Source organism: Misgurnus anguillicaudatus, chromosome 8 (genome assembly GCF_027580225.2).
Source record: "Misgurnus anguillicaudatus chromosome 8, ASM2758022v2, whole genome shotgun sequence".
Lineage (NCBI taxonomy): Eukaryota > Metazoa > Chordata > Actinopteri > Cypriniformes > Cobitidae > Misgurnus > Misgurnus anguillicaudatus.
The window spans coordinates 7,997,909-8,016,200 of record NC_073344.2 but is presented as its reverse complement, the minus strand read 5'-3'; the positions used below and the strand labels follow the sequence as shown (position 1 = coordinate 8,016,200).

At 37.2% G+C, this 18,292-nt stretch overlaps 2 protein-coding genes across 23 annotated transcripts in view; one reads left to right on the top strand and one right to left on the bottom strand.

The window, feature by feature from the left end:
* The window catches only part of dock7 (dedicator of cytokinesis 7), a 61,613-nt gene that overhangs the window by 38,829 nt on the left and 4,492 nt on the right, over nt 1-18,292 (bottom strand). For 20 of the 22 annotated variants that reach the window (XM_073870235.1, XM_073870229.1, XM_073870231.1 and 17 more), the window contains exons 2-14: nt 17,939-18,041; nt 17,553-17,728; nt 17,396-17,464; nt 16,930-17,059; nt 14,575-14,787; nt 14,133-14,218; nt 13,984-14,050; nt 13,368-13,517; nt 12,161-12,241; nt 11,884-12,046; nt 11,655-11,797; nt 11,384-11,477; nt 11,037-11,199 (exon numbers count right to left, since the gene is read on the bottom strand). In XM_073870235.1, coding sequence (XP_073726336.1) covers nt 11,037-11,199; nt 11,384-11,477; nt 11,655-11,797; nt 11,884-12,046; nt 12,161-12,241; nt 13,368-13,517; nt 13,984-14,050; nt 14,133-14,218; nt 14,575-14,787; nt 16,930-17,059; nt 17,396-17,464; nt 17,553-17,728; nt 17,939-18,041 — 1,638 coding nt within the window. The remainder of the gene's footprint in view (nt 1-11,036; nt 11,200-11,383; nt 11,478-11,654; nt 11,798-11,883; nt 12,047-12,160; nt 12,242-13,367; nt 13,518-13,983; nt 14,051-14,132; nt 14,219-14,574; nt 14,788-16,929; nt 17,060-17,395; nt 17,465-17,552; nt 17,729-17,938; nt 18,042-18,292) is intronic. The other 2 variants (XM_073870236.1, XM_073870248.1) reach the window with 1 other exon arrangement.
* angptl3 (angiopoietin-like 3) lies at nt 4,879-9,468 on the top strand. The gene is made up of 7 exons (XM_055214409.2): nt 4,879-5,481; nt 5,701-5,811; nt 5,919-6,036; nt 6,139-6,252; nt 6,336-6,431; nt 7,394-7,666; nt 7,859-9,468. Coding segments are annotated over exons 1-6 (1,023 nt in total). The 5' UTR covers nt 4,879-4,899; the 3' UTR covers nt 7,396-7,666; nt 7,859-9,468.

Here is an 18,292-nt window from a genome sequence, read left to right as displayed (position 1 = left end):
AACCCAAAATATAAAATTGTTGGGTTATTATAGGCCATGTTTGCTTAAGAACAACCCAATATTGGATAATTTTTAACCCAACATGTGCTCGATCCAATATTTACCCAGCATGGGTTAAAACAACCCAGACATTTTAGAGTGTATAGCAGCAATATTCACAAGTAGACTTTTTGTTTTGTTTTTTCACTACTTTGTACACGTTACCCAGAAGCTAGTTATTTTCTTTAGTAAAGTTTAAATATGGATATTTCTAGTTCAAAATCACATCAATTAACATCGAAAGGCCGTTATTTATCCCCTGGAGCCGGTGGATAACTTTTTTGAAGGATAGATGCACATTCTTTGGGCTTGATTCATCCAATATAAAGATTGGAAGAGCATTTTCAAAAATATCTAAAAATGTGTTCATGTGAAAAATTATAGGCATATGTAACTCAGATGGCTTGAGGGTTGGTGAACTATAGGGTAATTATGGCAAACTATCCTTTTAATTACGTCAATAATTATATTATTCTATATTATTTTAAAGGGCTGCTAACCTAGGTGTTTTCAGCAATATAAAATAGTCTCTGGTATCCCCAGAATGTGTCTGTAAAGTTTCAGATCAAAATACACCACAGATCTTTAATTATACGATGTTGAACATGCCATTTGTGGCTGCAATGAAAAACCCGCTGTTTTTGTTTCTTTAAGTGCAAAGAAAGCTTCTGTACCCGTCCCTGTATGCAAAGTAAGGGGTTGAGCACGTACACATGTGCTTTGGACCACATCAAAACATGCGTCTCTGGCAGAAGGTCGAATTACGCGCTCATATAGCGGAGTCTGTGAGCGGTCATGGGTGGGGTGTAATCAATGTGACATCACATTGATAGGGGATGCTCAACAGCCTGTGTTTTGTGACTGATGCGGTTTAAAGGAGATTACACAAAAAAGAATAGATGGAGATGGAGAAAGAAATATTATTTTTGATTCCTTGAAAAACTAAAATTTAAAGTAGGGCTAAATGTGAAAGGTAAGCTAAACTAAACTATGAATTGCCTTGGTATGCAAAAATAAAATTACATAAACACACAAACAGAAAGAATTTTTATAGTTTCTGTTCACATGTGAAAAAGTCTTATTATAAAGAGAAAAAAAACACACTGGGTAGTTAACATTAATGACCATTGATCTTTTTGCTAGCATAAATTTTTGTTGTGCAGCCGTTTCCGGTCTGTGGTTCCAGTAGCTGCAGGAAAAGACTGTAGTGACGTGGGGTCTGCACTCCTGGGACCACTAAGGTCAGACAGAGTATCCAAAGAGCACAGATCTCTCATGCACTCTCAATATTACCTCTTCTGTGATCTGATGCTTTATTAGTACAAACCAAGGCTTTGAACCGGTTTACGGAACGAAAACCAGAAACTTTTGATGTTTTGCAAGGAACAGAAACGAAACCAGAAACTTTCGAAAAATATATGTTCCGGAACAGAAACGTTTATTTAAAATAATGGCAACTGGTTAATACCATTATTTTTTCGTTCTTTGACTAGATTAATACGGATTAATACGCAAATTTAAATAGGGTAAAAGTTGATCATTTGCACATGTTTCAAAGGCTTGCAAATTTGTGATTTTAAACAATGTGTCCGGTCCAACTCCGCCCTTCAAAGATCAGAACTCTTGATGTATAAACTTGAGAAAGAGTTGCGCTACTGTGTCTCATACTACAGTCCATAAAAATACATTTGGTGAATAAAGCACTGAAAAACAATGTAATTTTCACTTTATGTGGAGTGACTGTTTATGCTGCATCTTCTTCCTGAAGCGGCGTTTGGAATTCATCCTCCGTCTATGTGTGTGCGCGTGTTTAAGTGCACTCAACAAATGTAGGAATTTCAGAATTACCGTTATGCTGCTTACATAATGTAGCCTTTTTTAATGTTTGATGACAAGATAGAGACTTAAGGAAAATTATGTAGACTAATAATTTAGGTTTAATGTCCTAATGATCAGCCTACTTTTTTGTATGTCCCAGCTGACATGGAATGTTATTAACCGGTTCGGGAACTTTATCTTTTGTTCTAACCGGTTCAGGAACGTCAATTTTAGGGTTGAACAGAAAACCGGAAATGTTAAAATACTGTTTCTGTTTGGAACAAACCAATTGGGAAAAAATTCTGGTTTAAAGCCCTGGTACAAACTTAATGCATTTAATTTCGAATGATTTTTAAAACTAGTTATTGTAAAATATATTTTTGACCAGAGGTTCTAACGGGACCAATCATAGCACTTGCAGTCCACGTAGAACGAACATGCTGTCCCAACGAGGTGTACGTCAGGCTACACTGAGCTATGCACAGCCTACAGCCTAGCTACAACGTAGGTCCTACGTGGACCCATAAATCGCTCTTAATGAACTTTTTTTGGGTGGGGCTATCCAGCATGAAATCACAGAAACCATAAATCCAAAGATCTTATTCGTTATTCAGGGTTTCCCACAGCACTTTGCAGTTCGGGCAGCCCGCCTAAGCTGGGGAACCCTCCCGCCTTAACTAGGTCGTCCAAAAAAAATCCACTGCACAAAAGGCAGTCAGATACATCTCGGAGAATAAGCGTGGACGCGCTTCACACCGTGAGCAGGCACGCGCACCACACGGCCGAAATGAGAAGTGGCCTACCGTCGCTGTCTGAAGAACATGGGCAGATTGACCATCTGGCAATTCTGGCAAATGCCAGAGGGGCCAGGCCATTTTTTAGGTGGGCCGGTGAGATTTTTTTCTACATATAGAGGTTACGCAGACGCAGTAGCGAACTGGTCATCTGGAGCACCGAGAATTTTCCCAGTGGGCTGCTTGGCAATGTGGGCCGGTTTGCTTTAATGCACGCAAGTTATAGAGTAATGACAATAACGATTACAACACTGTGTTTTTATTTGGACCCACTTGTAACTCGCTGCGGTCATTGCTGCCTCCTTCAAAACACTCAGTCGCTTAGTACAGCGCACATCAGTGTTAAAATGTTGACAAATCAAAATTAAAAAGTTTCTGTTCACAGAAGCCACAGTGAACGACTCCCAGCCAATCGAATTACATGACTGAGCCAGAATTTTAAGTAGTCTGTGTTTCTTAACCTCTTATGGAACGGCTGAAATTCCACAAGGGGGCGTATTTGTTCCTCAGACGTTGCACAATAAACGTGACATCCGAATATATTCATTATAAATCGTAAAGGAAAAGTGAGATTCGAACGAATGTCCGTTAGTGAACTAATTGTATACACTATTTATATCGTAATTCGGTTAGAAACGTCAAGATTGTGAGATGAACAAATCGTTTTGGATTAAAAGGCTTGGATATTCCATTTCCTTTGACTTTTGGGGATTTATGAACAATTTGTTTTGGACAGTTTCACTGAAACGGATAAAGGGAAGATTTTGAAGCCCGGTTCAGGTAACTAACAACTAGATTACAGTTTTATGACTGCTAAAAATCATATTATGCTTTGTGTGTGCGCTTAATGGTATCCCGAAAGTCTAAGCTTTACAACAATGTGCCGCATGACCGTATATTTTGAAGATTTAATGCTTCAAAGTTACAATGACGTAATGCAGCCTCACGTGCAAGGGAGGGGGTGTACCGTGTACGGCACAGTGTTCCTTATCAGGTTAAGACAAACGCGAATTCCAGCCAATCAGATTACAGAGTGGTGTAGCATTCCAACCAATTAATTGAAAGAAGGCGCGATTTTATGTTCACTATGTTTGAGTGTTTGTATAATGCTTTACACATGAATGCATATTGTTTAAAAGCTATTTTACAGAAAATGCGTCCTTATATTAAAAAAATACAGATAATTAGCAAACCCAGAGATGCAAATTACTTAACTTTAGGTGAATTTTGCGTTTTTAATTTAAATTATTTAGATTATTTGCCATATAACCCTATTGCTGCAGTGACTGTCAGTCAAGCAAATAAACAACAGATGTTTATAGCATGCAGTATAAGATAAAGTATGAATGTGTGTATATTGTGGATTAAATAAGAATCGAAGAATTTACGAGAGGCTAGAACTGTTATCACATGTAATAAAATGGCTTTACTTTTTTGTTAATACGATTTATATTTTATATTTAATAAATAATTGTTAAATGTAGTACAGAGTCTGTAGTCTACCACCTTAACTAACATGTTTTCTGCGGGAAACCCTGGTTGTGGATGCTTAAAATACTTTACACTTGGTCGGGACAGTATTACGTGAAACATGTTTACAGGGACAATGGTTGTGGGACACCTATTCAAAATCTTATGGAAGTCTTTAGATTTTCAGTTATAATAGCTTTTTTCTTGCTTTATACAATACATAATGCTGAAGGCGATTAATATGAAACAGCAAAAAATGAAAGGTTTGTACATGGCACAAACTCCCTTAACTTTCAGGCATCATTCAAATCTATTACTGCCTCAACCAAGCAGTTCTGAGCTCCAGTGATGATCCTGCTTGTACATGCAGACCTTCACCGTGACACCTTTGAGTGATGCTTCGCTGATTCAGGAGACCATTAAATCAAACCCACAACCATAAATTCCTTACTTTTATTATTAATTTGCATCCAGTGCGGCACGCACGGTGCACCAAGTGGCCGCAGTGATGACGTGATTGATGGACTCGGTGATTCATCGGCCGGCCTGTAGCATCGTTCATCTTTGCTTATCAGTTGCAACCAAGGGGCCGTGTTATGTGTGGCGAGTGGGGTCAGCGTGTGTGTGTGTGCGTAATACTGTAAAATGTTTGCGCCGGGTAAACTTTCACAGATTTGGGGGAGGACACACAAGCAGCTTAATGATCACCAAAAGTTCCCTCCCCTCTCCCTGCAGCGGTATATATTTGAGAAATCTCTGCTGTTTGCCATTGCAGGGCATGAGGATAGGCTGGGAGTCAAGAACAAAGAGCAAGGAAAACATCGCAAACATCTCCAAACCAGCTAAAATGAAGTTCGTCATTTTGTTTTTATCGCTAGTCTTATCCGTGACTAATGCAGCCCCTAACTGGAGGAGAGCACCCACGGATGCACCCTTCCTAAGCACCGTGCTACCAACTGAGGCTAGATCCCGCTTTGCTATGTTAGATGATGTACGACTGCTAGCTAACGGTCTGCTCCAGCTCGGACAGAGTCTCCGTGAGTTTGTGCACAAGACCAAGGCTCAGATCAATGACATCTTCCAGAAGCTTAACATTTTCGACCGCTCCTTCTACCAGCTGTCGGTGGTCACCAGTGAGATTAAAGAGGAAGAGGAGAAGCTGAAGAAGACGACCACATTTTTGAAGGTCAACAATGAGGAGATCAGAAACTTGTCGATGGAGATCAACACTAAAATCAACAACATTTTGGAGGAGAGAAGCCAACTGCACAACAAGGTCGGAGGATTGGAGGAAAAGCTGAAGGGGTTGTCTCAAAGCATGGTTCCCTTGGAGCAACTTCAGGAGATCTCCGGCCTTAAGGTGAATCAGATCAGTAGTTTGTAATATATTCAAAACTCATTTCAGCTGTCTTAATGGTTTAGTTAATAATCGTAATCTTATGGATGAATGAAATTATTTCTGAAGCAAGGATTACTGATTATCTTTTGATAAACGTACTAAAGCTAATATTGTAACTGTACAAATGTTTAAACTGAATTAATCTCTATGCGAGTTGTATTAAAATAGTCTGTTGTGCAGGACATCATTGAAACACAAGAAAAGACCATCTCGGACCTGCTTAAATCTGTGAGAGAGCAACACGAACAGCTCAGCTACCAGAAAGTCAAAATTAAGAGTCTTGAGGATAAGGTAACTCATTAAAATGCTTCATCTTACTTTATTAAATGTATTACAGTCACTTTATTTCTTTATATCATTAATTTGCGTAATATTAAATATATACTTATTTGTTTCAGCTGAGTTATGACACTTTTCAAGACACAGCTGAAAAAGCATCAGAATTGAGCCCAGAAACACCTGACCCCTTTGGGTACTTAACAATGAATTCCACCAATGGAACTATGGACAGAAATGGTAATAATAGAAGAACAGTGATTGTTAAATGTTGTTAATGTTGGGACTGATGTTTTATTGGGTTTAAAATGATCAGCTGTCTATTACATTTTTTTTGCACAGACTTCCTAACGGATTGCAGTGATGTATTCAAAAGTGGCCAGATGAAGAGTGGTATTTACCCAATCAAACCCAATCAATCGGAGCCTTTCAATGTGTACTGCGAAATAAATTCTGGTAGGACAACAACAGACTTATCTGATCCTATAAAAATAAGATATTCATTCAAATTATAAGGTCTATATCTTTTTTTTTTTAAGATGGAGCAGCAACGGTCATTCAGAGAAGGGTGGACGGTTCTGTTGATTTTGATCAGTCGTGGGAAAAATATGAACATGGATTTGGCCAACTGGAATGTACGTATTTACGTTTGGGTAATTTCATATATTATTTATATATTATAAATAAGGTTTGGTTTGCAATATGCAACTTCACAAAAGCCCTTGAATTGAGCTTAAAAAGAACTAAAAAAACGTGGAAATTTCTTTGATTTAAAGGGACACTCCACGTTTTGTGGTCTGGCGATACCACTTTTAGCATAGCTTAGCAAAATCCATTGAATCTGATTAGACCATTAGCATCGTGCTAAAATAATCAAAGAGTTTCAATATTTTTCCTATTTAAAACTTGACTTTTCTGTAGTTACATCGTCCCCTGCTATTAAAAGTTACTAAGGGGACTATTTTCGCCTGCTGCGTAATACCATTGCCCTTCTTGCAGCCATGTTACAGAAGCAAAATCCTTGATTATCACGCCAGAATGATTAAAATATAGTTCCTAGCAATATCTGCCTAGAAAACTTTTAATTTTTCGTCGGTCATAGTACACGATGTAACTACAAAAGAGTCAAGTTTTAATTAGGTAAAATATCTGAACTATTTGATTATTTTAGCACGATGCTAGTGGTCTGGTCGGATTCGGTGGATTGTGCTGGGCTATGCTAAAAGTGCTAGCGCCAGACCCGGAGATCGGCTGAATGGATTCCAAAACAATAAAAATCAAATTTTTAACTCTAGGGGAGCTGGAAAATGAGAATATAAAAAAAAGTGTCCCTTTAATATTATTGCAAATCTGCAATCAGAAATAAGTATAAAACCTGTTGTATGTATAGCTGGAGATACAAAAGCAAACTATGCCGTATATTCGAAGTGTGTTTCCACTGCAATACGAGTAAATGCCTGAGGCAACAAATGCTTCTGACTCAATATAACTGTCTGACTGGATTTAAATGGTGGTTTTATGCTTCATATACATGCAATGATAAAATAAGGAAAGTTTACTGTATAATACAAGCTATGATATACATGATATGTTACAGAAGAATTCTGGCTTGGCTTGGCCAAAATCCATTCCATTGCTCAGCAAGGAGAATACATTCTGCACATTGAACTTGAAGACTGGAAAGAGGAAAAAAGATTCATAGAGTACACGTTCACCCTGGATGGCCCTTCGACTGGGTACACCCTTTATTTGGCACCTCTGTCTGGAGATCTGCCCGATGCCATGAGCAACCACACGGGCATGAAGTTCTCAACCAAGGACAGAGACAACGATAAACACAGCGAATCCAACTGTGCCCGCAACTACACAGGTACCAAATAGTTAAATTAAACTGTGAAACTGTGCCCATGTTAAGTCCAAAAGTTTTGAACACGCATGTCACTCTCCACAAATATGCTACACTTTGGCTTCAGATGAGCTAAAATAATAATTTGTATATGAATGTGTATTTTTATGTCCCTTTTTTCCCCTTTCAATAAATTAAAGTGTTTGCTGTTCTCAGGCGGTTGGTGGTTTGACGCATGTGGAGACACCAACTTAAATGGGAGATATGCCTGGATGAGACCGAAGGCTCGCCCCCAGCGCAGGAAAGGAATATACTGGAAGCCTGCCAAAGGAAGCCCCTTCACCCTTAAATCCACAAAGATCACTATCAGACCTTTAACCTAGTTTCAATAATCCCTGACCCCAACTTTTACCGAGCCATTCAAGATCAATTAGAGGGGTCAAAGTGGCAGTAATCTCTGGCCAACTAAGCTTCCCTCCTTCGTTACAGACAGTCTAAAATTGATGATTTCCACAACAGAATGACGCAACTGAAACAGGGCATTGACTCCGAGGTAGAAACCGGGTATTGCAAAATGCATGTGCTAGTTCAGAATATCCCTAGGTCATTGGATTACAACCTTGGTAAAGCCGTTTTACAAAATAATGGTAAAAATGTACTGTCTAGGTTCAAATAACACATCTGGAACAAAACTAAGGATGCATGTTAATAATAACGGACTAAATTTAATAAGCTTGTTTACTATATGCATATTATTGAACTACGGTGCATTCAGTTATAGTTCTCAATATATTGTTTTACTTTTTTTAACTTAAAATACTGTAAGAAAATTCACAGATGTGCTACATTAAAAAAGGGTAACGCTTTATAATATTTTTCATTAATAAACATGTGCACTGTAAAAAGTGAAAGTTTCTGTACTTAAAAAAAATACTTTAATTGGTAACCCACCTAAAATATAAAAAAATGTTAACTTACATTTTTTACATAAAGTTTTCAGGCGTTACCAATTAAAGTAATTTTTAATTAATCCAAATTTTACTTTTTACAGCGTAAATGGTGATTCGAGCTGCCATTGGTCCCCTTCCACATTCATCCCATGGTTCTGTTAAAGGTGCAGTGTGTAAATTTTAGCGGCATCTAGTGGTGAGGTTGCGAATTGCAACCAACGGCTCAGTCCACTGGCCAACCCTCGCTTTTGAAATGCATAAAGAACCTACGATAGCTACCACCGGACAAACATTTCTGTAGAAACATGGCGGCACAAAATGGCGACTTCCATGTAAGGGGACCCTTGGTGCATGTAGATAAAAATGTCTCATTCTAAGGTTGTAAAAACATAGTGGTTATTTTTAAAAGGTCTTTATACTCCACTGATAATATAGTTTTGTATATTATTTTGCATTTCTTTCAAGAGATCCTTCTAAAAATTACACACTGCACCTTTAAACATTTCCATTTATGTTCCATGCATGAAAAATGTATATGCACAAGTCAGTAAATGCGGACATAAATAATGTGTACCAAAATATAAATACATAAGAAAATAGATACATTAAACAGATATAAAATGACATATATAAATAATGAAAGTCAGTATAAGGTGTTAACAAGTAATTGTAATAGTGGTAAAAGTTTGATATCCTGCTTCTTTTGTGTGTTGAGTCATATTGACTCTTGGTTACGCTTTGTGCATACTCAGCTGTAATGTGTATATATATATATTTAGTTTACAGAATGTTTCCTCAGTAGTGTGCTTTATATTTATAGTAAAACTTTCAGACATTAATGCAAAAATAAAAATAAATCTTTCTTTAAGTCTCACACACGTGCAAGTGGCTCTTTTTTATTTTAAAATAATCAGCAATACTGAAAATAATTGCATATTTCCCTGTATAATTAAAACAAATGTCAGTAAAAACTTGAATAGATACATGGGTGATTCTCACGAAACCATTGAAACACCACGGCACTAATGATTTTAGCTTTAAAATGTGTAATATAGTAACATTAAAAAGCATCAGAATTAACACAATACTGTGTTCTACCTTGCACAATGTGTGATTTCAACATAAGAAGTTATAATTGTAAATTTTATCTCATTTTCTGCTGAAATTCTCATTACCGCAATGTGTCCGGCTGTGTTTGAACATGCGTTATGTTGTAATTTAATCAAATTAACACAAAAATATTAAGAAAAAAAAATAAATGGATGTTTTGCTAGACTACTTTAGATGACAGAAAAAATATTTACTGAATATTCATGTATAATAATAATGAAGAAAAATTAGGAAAATGATGTGTCCATGCCTGATGTTCTCATCCTCCACAACACTTTTTGAGAACAGTTTAAGCACAAATACAGAATTTTAATAAAGTTTGATTTTGAGTGACCAAGCACATGGACCAGTTACTTCAAGATGGGTACCAGGTAAGATAATTTTTTTTACAGTTAATTCGAAATATTGTCTTGTCAGAATGCTTACACGACATTATCATTACCGCAACAGATGCTTATTAAATGTTAATTTAATTAATAGAAGCATAATACTTTGATTTTAAATGCATGTGCAGAATCTCCAAATTATATTCTTTCAGGTTTGTCATGTCATTTTGAAAATATGTCAGGGTTGATGTTTTCTGACTGTTGCGGTAATGAGATTTTTTAGGACTAATTTTTTAAATTATGTTACAAAAAGTGTTAAATGATAAGTAAAAGTTTTTAAATTGTTCCCATTTACTCCAGACTTTGTTTTTCAATGTCTGGTGGGGGAAAAAGTAAATTTAAGCAATTTTTTCATGCTTGACATTTTTAAAACCAAGTTTTCGTGAGAATCACCCACATGCATGAGAGCAACTTTAATGATGGGGTCATATGAATCAAGAAAAAAACTACCCTGACAGTTTTAAGGCTACTCTAAGGCATAATTCATAAGAGACTAAATATTTAGCAGATAATAAATATCTTGTACAGCAGTTTAATCAAGCTTACCCTGTATGAAACCAACCTTCCATGATTAAATATGACCTACATACATAAATATAAATCTTGCATATTAATAATCGGCAGTAAACTATTTCAAAATATATTAAAGTCCAAAATTATCCAGTAAGCATCAGCCAAATCAAAGCTGATTATGCAGAGCGTCTGCCTACTTAAAGATAAAGTTGGCAATGACTGAAAGTGGACAAACATGTCCTTTGTATGACAGGTTAGGTCAACATATGCAGAAGATAAGAATTGTTGTCTGACGACCTTGACTTAAAATAGAAACTTTACATGGCTTGCACAATGAAACGTCTGACAAATTCAAGCAAGAAACATGGCTTAAGTTTGTGTGCGAGGCTTATGATTCTCATTTTATATGACTGAGACTCTTAAAAGAGGCGATACCTGTATGTGGTATTGGGTACATAGACATCCCTGGCAGGGAACTCCAGGATCTCTTTCGTCGGCCGTACTCGACTGTCTGGATAGGGCTTAACTTGAAGCAGATCAGGGGTCAGGCAATAATGAGGGCTCTCGGGGGCTGGAGAGATGTCGATTTTCAACTGAGCTGTGGGTGTAAAGTAAACCAAACTATTACTAGGGCTGTCGATTGATTTAAACTACTTTACATATCAATACTTGCTAAAAAATCATCGAACATAAATGATAACTGGCCTACAGACCACATTGATCTATTTTGCAACTGAGTTTGTCAATCAAGCTTGCCAAAATGGCTGCAAAAGATCCTCTACCTGTGATAGGCCTCAGTCTACGCAGCACAGAGGAGGGACGCCTCATGTCAGCTAGGAACTTGTAAAGGTCTTCATCGCTCAGTCGATCTCCCTCCTAATATAAGCATTTATAAAAAAGTTAAAGTCAGATAGCCACAGGAAACAGTGATAGTCTACCATATATACAAAATTAAAAAAATACATAGCTTTGGAGGTCTAACTAGAGGACAGTGAACTATGAGATCAATATTTGAATCAATACTGGGCAGCTTATCCAGAATAACAGGGTGACCTGTTTAAAGAAGTTGGTGACTGTCAAGGTGGCAGGCCTGAAGCTGGTGAGACTGCACGATTCGTCCCCGCTCGTGGTTCTCTCCAGCGAGCGACGTCCCACGATACTCGAGTTCCTACGCTCCGACCACGAGCCCTTCCTCTCTGTGTGACGGCACGCAAACAAGCAGTTCAAGCGATTTTGTAACATGGCTAAACAATGCTGTGTTTAAGTTCATTTGTAGACTCACCGGACAGTCCCATCTCCAGCTCTGTGTCTCTCTCCAGACTGCCTGCACTGTTCACAATGTTCATGAGATGTATGGCCGTCCAGGCGAAGGGCATGCGGTAGCGCCCCAGTCGCTGGCAGAACTGATCCGCCTGACCGCGCAACTTCTCAAGCTTTTCCTTATTCTATGAACACACAAATATAAAAAAAAACTCTGTGATCGGCCTACATGCCAATCTTTGTACATCCCTAGTATATGCTGTTATGAGTCTGATTGGACAGTTGATAAGAGGTCTTACTTTTGCTGCGTCAGATTCTTTAAAGACCATGTAAGGTTCGGCACATTCGCCGATATCTCCCTGCTGTAGAACCTTCTCAAGCTGCAAAAACAAATTTTTTGTATTGTAAACTGCTATAGCATGTTTTTAGCTAATCAATATTATTTAAAAAACACAAAAAACTCTAATATGGCCTTGAACCTACAGATAATACAAATATTGACATATAATCACACTTTTGCCAAAAAAAACCCTGTGATAACCTGCCTCCCAAATCACATAATGTGACAGTAGGTACTGAATTAGATAAAGTACCTATCTTTCTTGATGAGCAAAATGACCTGAGAAAATAAATCTAGTTTTTAGACCAAAAATATAAAGTTTAAGTGAATTTGTGCTAAAACAAGCAAAAAAAAAATCTGCCAATGGGGTAAGAAAAAACTCTTCTTTCTCACTCAATTGGCAGATATTTTTGCTTGTTTCAAGCACAAATTTACTTAAATGTTATATATTCGTCTAAAAACTAGACTTTTTAGGTCATTTTTTCATTTTTTGCAGTGTATACTGCTTTTTCACCTACTACTGTATATAGTATGGAAGTAGGCAGTTTCGGACGCAGGCACACCACAACCACAACCAACTGACTAGCAATTAGCAAATTATAGTTCATGAACTTCATGGATGAAAAAGAAAGCCTACACTGCAAAAAATGATTTAAGAAAACATTTTCTTAGTATTTTTGTCTTGTTTTCAGTAAAAAAAATAAAAAAATTCTTAAATGAAGATGATTTTTCTTGATGAGCAAAACAACCCAAGAAAATAAGTCTAGTTTTTAGACCAAAAAATATCAAATATAAGTGATTTTGTGCATAAAACAAGCAAAAAAAAATCTGCCAATGGGGTAAGCAAAAAAAACTTGGCAGATTTTTTTTGCTTGTTTTATGAACAAAAGAACTTAAATTTGATATTTTTGGTCTAAAAACTAGACTTATTTTCTTGGGTAGTTTTGCTCATCAAAAAAGCATCTTAATTTAAGAATTTTTAGATATTTTTACTGAAAACAAGACAAAAATACTAAGAATTTTCTTCTTGAAAATCATTTTTTGCAGTGTATTGGCTATTGAAAGAAGAGGAAGAGCTATTCAATATATCCTGCTTAAAGCACACAGGAAATAAAAACTCCAAGTCTTACATTCTGAAAAAAAAAAACTTAATAGAAATAGGTAACCTTGATGACGAGGAAAACGTCCTGTGATGGGTAGGTGATGGAGAAGACAGCAGAGCGGGCCAGGGTGGAGATAGCAGCAGATGGGATGTGTGGCCGTAGCATGGCCTTTGTTTGCTCGGAGTTTAAGTCAAAGTAAAAGTTCTCTGATATCTGAGGAATAAGATGGAAATAAAAGAAATAAATGTCAGTGTAAGAGCAGAGGAACAATAGGAAACATCTAAAACATGACTACTACCCTTGTGTTAAATTTTTGCTAATAATCAGTTTGCTAAGGCAATTTCATGGGACACTTCAGAGAAAGCTAATTATTCTGAGAAAGCAACAAAAAGGAATTTCTTTGTTTTGGGAAATACATGAAAACACAAATGCATTTAAAACTATAATAACAAAAACCAGTTAATAGAGTGATGAAAATGTAAATTAATTCACTTAATATATTTACTTACATAAATAATTTATTTTGTTTTATTAACAACCACCATAGCTAAGGGCTATTTTGTCGTATATATAATGGATTTTTTACTATACTAATAAATTACTTTGGCTATCTTGGGTCAATTTTAGTGCTTTGCTATAGTTTCATTTTTAAACCCTGTAGAGCACAAAACCAGCTCACCTTTTTCTTTTCCTTGACATCATATAAGGCCAAACTTGCGAATATTGGTTCAATTTCTATCTCGAACCTTAAAATGGATAAAGAAGCAAGTCAGCTATATCGCAGCCATTAAACGAACATCTCACCACACAAAAAGCTTTTGAACTTACTTCAAGGACAAGCACTTGACTAAAAGCCTCTGACCGAAATGCTCTTTTGGAACATCAGGCACACAGTGGCGCTCAATCGGCTCCTCCTACGCAAAAAAAATACAGACATTTTTTTTTCCGTTATCTTGAATAATCTGGTTATGATGTACTGGGTGTTTCACCAAACCTCTATTCAGTGTAAATGTGGTGAATTTCATTTTTTTTCACATGCACACAAAACATCAGATTTTGAATACATTGTGCACATAAAGTTATGCACCGTGACAACATACACTATACAACAATCAGATTTTTGTTGCCTGCCTAAAGTTTTAAAGATACAATAAACAATGCAATCAACACTTTTTATTAGTTAACTACAGTCTCCAGATGTGTAATACACTTTTATTATGCATCCTCACTGGCCCCGCAAAGCCCTTAAAAGCCAAATGTCGTACTCTACCTCATCCAAAGCAGGATGCAGGGCGAAAAGCTCCCGGTGGCGGTTTGACTTGCGCTGGTCCTCATTGTGATGGTCGATCTCCTCATTGGGTACTCGATCCAGAAGATGAGGTAGCAGTGCGTCAGGCTGAGAGTTCTTCAGGTCAAATATACTGCAAGCCCAGCTGCCCCGTGGTGTGTCATCTATCGACACGGACCTCCGCTTTAGATCATCCTGTGTCAAACAATGCAGTCCTCAGTTATATTAAGGGAGGAACTCCAGTAGAAGCATAAAGAGGTAATGTGCAGTTGATCTACCAGGCGTAGCACAAAACCATAACATACTGCTTGATCACAACTTTAAGCTGGGCGCACACGGTGCGAATTCCGACGGTCGGAACGTCGTGAGCTCTCGCACACGACACGAGTGAGTTTATGCGAAAATAATTCGTACGCAGTCACACACGACAAGATTTTACTGTAGGACTTGAGGAATTCTGACGTAAGCAATTTCGCACCTGTGAGTGGCAGAATGTACAAAAAATAAAACAAGAAGAATACGGCAAAGATATTGGCTTTTGTGCAGAAAACTGTTTCTGTTTTTTTGTATTTCTATTTATGCATTCCGAAATTGCAATATAGGTCTAGTGCTGTGGCGGTGAAGGAATTTCTCTGGCAGTGGTTTTTCTTGCTAGCGCATATGCGGTTTTATCTTCTTAATATATCTTGATTGTAGTGCCAAGTAAATATCTATATTGGTATTATTAATGTTACTTATATTGTTGCTTTTTTATAAATATGACGTTTAAAAACAAATTCAGTGGGCATATTTATTTATTTGTAAATGCAGAATGAGGAGCAATTGAGGTAAAACGCAAGGTAAGATAACGTAACACGTCTTTCCCTTTATGATTAAATTATTTAGACAATACATCTACAGCCAAATATTAATTTGTAAAACGAAAATCATTTAATGTAATATTAAGCACATTGTCTAGGCTTGTTTGCATTGTCTAGTGCAAATGTACGCGGACCCTCGGTCAATGCGGGGTATTGAAGTAAAAGTGCACGCAGCATTTGTGCTCATGTAAATGTACAAAATAAATGCCATACAGAAGGCATTGCATATTAATATATGGCATTTTCTCAGTAGGCCTATGTAAATTAATACATATCAATACAAATATAGTATGAAAACAAATTAATCATTATTTAAATAAAGTTTCAGAGATAGCCTACATTTTTAGTCATTTAAATATTCTCATCATTTCAGAACAAGCTTAGGCTACCATAACAACGTACATTGGGCTATATCATGTGTTCCTTTGGTCGAAAATATGTAAAATATATATATATGGGTAAAAAACACCGAACAAAAACGTTTAAGCTAAAGCAGAAGCTCCATAATAATCTGGAAAACGTCGTCTCCGCGTATGATCATCATGTTTAATATAGTCTCTTGTTCATTGACAATTTATTTTGCATTTATTATATGAGTAAAAAGTGTAAAACAATAAATGCATATCTTATAGCCTATTAAACATGGACATTCCGTTGCTTTTTATTCTCTGTCACGCCAGCCCTTTTAATATCCATTCATTTATAAACTGTACTACAGCGACTTTGGCACAGCTTGGATTACACAAAATTGCGACATTCTTTGTCCATCCTATACTGTTTAAACCATGGTCTCTGCACGGAGTCTAATATTTTTTATATTTATTTATTACATGTTTTAGTTGGCTTATTTTATGTTTAGATTGTAAATAATGATAAACATATTAACAAGTAAAGAAAAATCAACAGTATTACAAAGTAAAACAAAAAAGTTTTAATATCAAAAAGTAGCCCTCGTTTTATACACTCTCTCCTGTTTCCGCACACATCCAAAGCTGTGACCGGACATCACAAAAACACGTATGACAGGTTTTTCAGGCAAAGAAGCTGATCAAGAGGTCGTCACTGAAAGGACCTGTCATATTTGTCATGATGTTCGGTCACCGGAGTGTGTGTGTGCGCGAAACATATAGCCAGCTATAGAGTTGTCGTCCAGATTTGAGGTAGCAGTGCCACATTTGTCTTTCTTCTTCTGTGTTTTGTACATTCTGATTGGTCAACTTCAAGTGCTTTACCAGATCGTCTCGTTCACCCGCACCAACACTACGAATTTATACCGACAGCTCCCGAACTTTTTTGACATGTTTAAAAATTATCGGGAGGTCGTAAGGTGCTCGTAACCTGCTCGGCTCGGCTCGTAATTCCTCTCACACGGTGCGAGCCGCGACCATACGAGCATGAACGATTTGGTCCCGAGAAAAAAAAATCGCATGCGAGCTCCTACGACAGCAAAAATCGCACCGTGTACGCCCGCCTTTACCTGATCATCCTGATAACTGCTGTGATCTGGCAACTCATCAGACTCAAAAACCTGTTTTGGTAAACCTCTCTGCCTCTCCTTCTGTTTGTCCAGAGTGTTGGGGTTAAACGCTGTGCCCAGCTTGTGGTACCTGTGCATCCAAAATGCATCATCAATCATGACCTGAATGCTAATCAGTAGGCAAAATAGATCCCAATAAAATAAGAATGATTAAAAACATTGCACATACTCTAAATGTACAACCAAAGATTAGTGCACTGTCAAAAGCCTGAAATATACCTTATGATCTTAAAAATCTGATCCGGTATAACTGTTTCACAAAACTATGCCCTACTTGAATATCCATCTATTATGGGAATTAAAATTCCCAGTTAGAAATAACATAAAAGCATTAGGATTTGAAATGGAAGTATTGCAATAAAAAGGACTAGGATCTAGTGAAGCAATAAAACTTTGACCATCATACTTGCGGTTAACAACAGCCCAGTCCTCAGTATAGGAGCGGATACAGTCTCTGACATGGGCATCACTGTCACTGCAAAATTATTAGAGAAAATTAATTCACAAGTTATTCAAACATCAGACAAATGCACAAATTATGTCAGATTTCAACACACACTCACCCCTCCTCTGGCACAGCTTGGCCAAGGGTTCGACACTCTCTTGGAGTGTACTGCACTTCAATGTCATCTGGAGGAAATTCAATGAGATCTCTCAAAGGTCCCGACTCTATTAAGGGTGGGTGTGTGATCAAATACTCCTCAAAATCCACCGGCTCGACTGCTTCTGTCAGAGGAACCTGAATAGAAAAATCCAATGAAGAGAGAATGTGAATGTGTCATAGCAGCCAAGACGAAGAAATTACCACCAGAAGGAACAGTGTACACAACAGTGTTTCTTTCTTTTTAATTGCAAACTGTTTGTAACTCCCTATGTAAACCAAAATGGTAAATCAGTCTTAAAACCATGGAAACAACAGGGTATACTGTATTTGAAATGTGATTCTCACAGCATTGCTAGTTGCATTGCCACCCACACTGAGGTTTTTGAGAAGCTGAGGTGATCCTCCATACTGTCCAGCAATCTGCTTCCTGACCTCAGCTGCTACAGTCCTGCAAAACAGTAAGAGATAGGGTAAGAAGGATGTATGTGTATATTATTATAATAAGCATGTGAAGTGTAATGGGACAGGCAGAGGATCACATGACCTGACAATTATAAGAAAAGCACAGAACTAATGGTCTGTGTAACTCAGTGGGTCATGGGTTCGAACACAGGGAACACCAAACAAGCAACTTTAAAGTCCAGACTTTCTAGGCTTTACAAACACTGTACAAATAGTGGACAAAATGTTCATTGTGCA